At 44.0% G+C, this 2,588-nt stretch overlaps 1 protein-coding gene across 1 annotated transcript; it reads left to right on the top strand.

The window, feature by feature from the left end:
• Window positions 1–1,261: 1,261 nt before the first annotated feature.
• LOC106817996 (cartilage matrix protein-like) lies at window positions 1,262–2,102 on the top strand (the record flags this gene model as incomplete). Its single annotated transcript, XM_014822699.1, is given in 2 exon segments — window positions 1,262–1,463; window positions 1,950–2,102. Coding segments are annotated over 2 exon segments (343 nt in total), but the record flags the coding sequence as incomplete, so codon positions are not given.
• Window positions 2,103–2,588: the final 486 nt, after the last annotated feature.

Raw genomic sequence — 2,588 nt, 5'->3', positions numbered from 1 at the left:
CTCGAGACCGGTCTCGAGGCCAAGACCGGTCTCGAGACCTACAACACTGGTGCACGGGTAGTGAATTATGTCAATGGCTGCAGGTACCTGCAGCGTAGTGAGAAATAGGTCCTGTTTGCGGTCCGCATAATACCAGCACTTCCCAGAAAAACCTGTTAGAGCAGAGAGGAGCTCACGACGTGCCTCGAGGCCTGTCAGCTCGTGTGTCGCCGCCAGTTGCTTCTATATATAAGCCACGATTACGCGCCACACTTATCGTCTACTCTTCCCTGCGACAGCACCAGAGACGCACATAATCAGACAGACAACGCGGTATAGTGCGAAAAGCAGAGAAACATTTGCAACATGACTTCAATCATCGTTTGCGCGTTATATGCGGTGATTTTCGACGTATTAGCTCTTACGTCTGTCAATTCGATACCAGTAAGCCCAGGATTGCTACCGGGTGGTGGTGCGTATTCACCGTAAGTATAGCTATAGCGGACACAGTTGCTTTTACACTGTGTCCGAAGAATTGCTGCCGTGGTTAAGCGCAAAGTTACAATTCTTGGTTCTTCGCAGTTTTTTGTTTGGCTTTTAATTGTCATAAATATTGTGTTCTATTTTATTGATTTGTTTAATTAAAAGGTGCTCCATAACTGTAATTCAAATACACTTCTGCTAGTCGAAAGTTAGAACGATTTTTTCTTAAATATTAAAAAACATGGCATACTACGTGTTAAACATACAAATAAAAAATTCAGTAGAGATTGTGTCACTATGTAGGTAAGTACGTGCCGCTCAAGAGAACCGCCAAATGTCTAGCTATTAGGTCTATAAAGGTGTTGGCCGTGACTTATAGTTTACCTTTGCCATGCTCTTGGCTTTAACGAAACTGTCACTGCCTACACTGCCGCTGGCATCAACAACGAAGACTACCGCCTCGCATCCCGCCTTGTCGTCAGTAGACGTCGTCTTAGCGCCGAATTTCTCGATGAAGCTTATAGCATCATCGTCATTACCGATGTCAATAGGAATATCCGGGATCGGACGAAGCACACCTGTTCGTGATGGATACTTTTGGGGTTTCTGTTGAATGGCAGTCATACAGTAAAACTACCTCGGAGCCTAAACGGAAACCTTTCTATAAAGGACACTCTCGTTGATTCCTCTGAGTGACCCTTATATGCAGGTTGAGTGTGGTACACACATTTATCTATGTGATTCGTAGAATAACTGACATTACCAAATCGAACTAGATCGATTTTTGATGTAAGCATTTGCTATATTGGCCATGTTTTGCCTTTTCTTGCAGCAAACAGCAGAGGTACAACATACTAAATACCCAATCGGTAGCGCTGACGGTATTGCATCAGAGATGGCAATCATCATGTACTCGGATGTCGTGGAAACCATAATGAACTTCAACGGCCAAGACAACATCGACGGAGTTCTAGAGACTATTGAAGGCCTGGTTTACCAACGTAAGCTTACAGTTACCGCTAAGCATGTGAATGTATGTGGAGATGTCTGATAGATTGTTTAGATCGTTCTGTCTGTTACCTTTTTTGATTGCAATAACCCAAACCATATGCAGTCTGTGAACAATCGTACTGATTAAATATATGTATACAAATTATAAATGTGTTATTATTACAGTTAGGGTTAGTGTTAGGAATACGGTTAGAGTTAGGGTTGGCCTTATGGTTGGGATTTGGGTCCCAGCATCAAAATTCAGCCAACGATAGACAGTAATCAGTAGCAAATACAAATGTAAATATATATGCCTATGCACATCTGTAAATCGGCCTGACATTCCGGAAAGAACAATTCTCAAGCCTTTCCGCATTCTGGTGAATTCTGCAATTCTCACACTACGGATAGAAAATGCTCACGTTTCATGTTCCGGATAGAACCATTCTTGCATTCTATGTATAGAACAGTTTTCACGTCTCACTTTTCCATCGCAGATGGCGGATCGACAAGAACCGGTGATGCACTAGAGAGGGCGGAATCTATGCTAGCAGAATCATCATGCGATTCCCAGGTGCTTGTGGTCATTACCGACGGACAGTCGAACGCCGGCGTAAATGTCTGTGAGGCGGCCGCTCGACTTAAGAATGGTGAGTTGACACTGCAGTCTGCATCTACAGATGCAATACAGGGCGTATAAAGGAATTGTGAAAGTGGGGAGAGGAATGGAAGCGTAAACGACGTAATTGGTCCTAAACCTTGAGTTCATTAAGGAGTTTATACTCTTGTGGGATGTCCACATGAGACTGACACGTACATTATATTGTAGTGCCCTAGGGTAGACGACTACGGTTCGACAGACGCTAGGTAGTAACGTGTGTCCAGTAGTGGGATCAGTGTCCGCTCCTGTCGATGTATTAAGGCCAGGACGGCGATGAGCACGTAGCAGATAACAGGTCGTACCAGATGAACAGAACACGGTGCAATGCAGTTAACGATACGGCTATATAGCTTTTATTTCGTGTTACGAAGGTACAAATGATTCCCCCTGCATTCGTATATGCAGCGGACCTTTTAATAGTTCTATTTGTCTCGTCTAATATCTACACGTCGCCAGCTCCGTCTTCGTCCCTCAC

Source organism: Priapulus caudatus, unplaced genomic scaffold, assembly GCF_000485595.1.
Source record: "Priapulus caudatus unplaced genomic scaffold, Priapulus_caudatus-5.0.1 Scaffold1967, whole genome shotgun sequence".
Lineage (NCBI taxonomy): Eukaryota > Metazoa > Priapulida > Priapulimorpha > Priapulimorphida > Priapulidae > Priapulus > Priapulus caudatus.
Note: the sequence above shows the minus strand (reverse complement) of the source record. Positions and strands in the feature narration are given on the sequence as shown.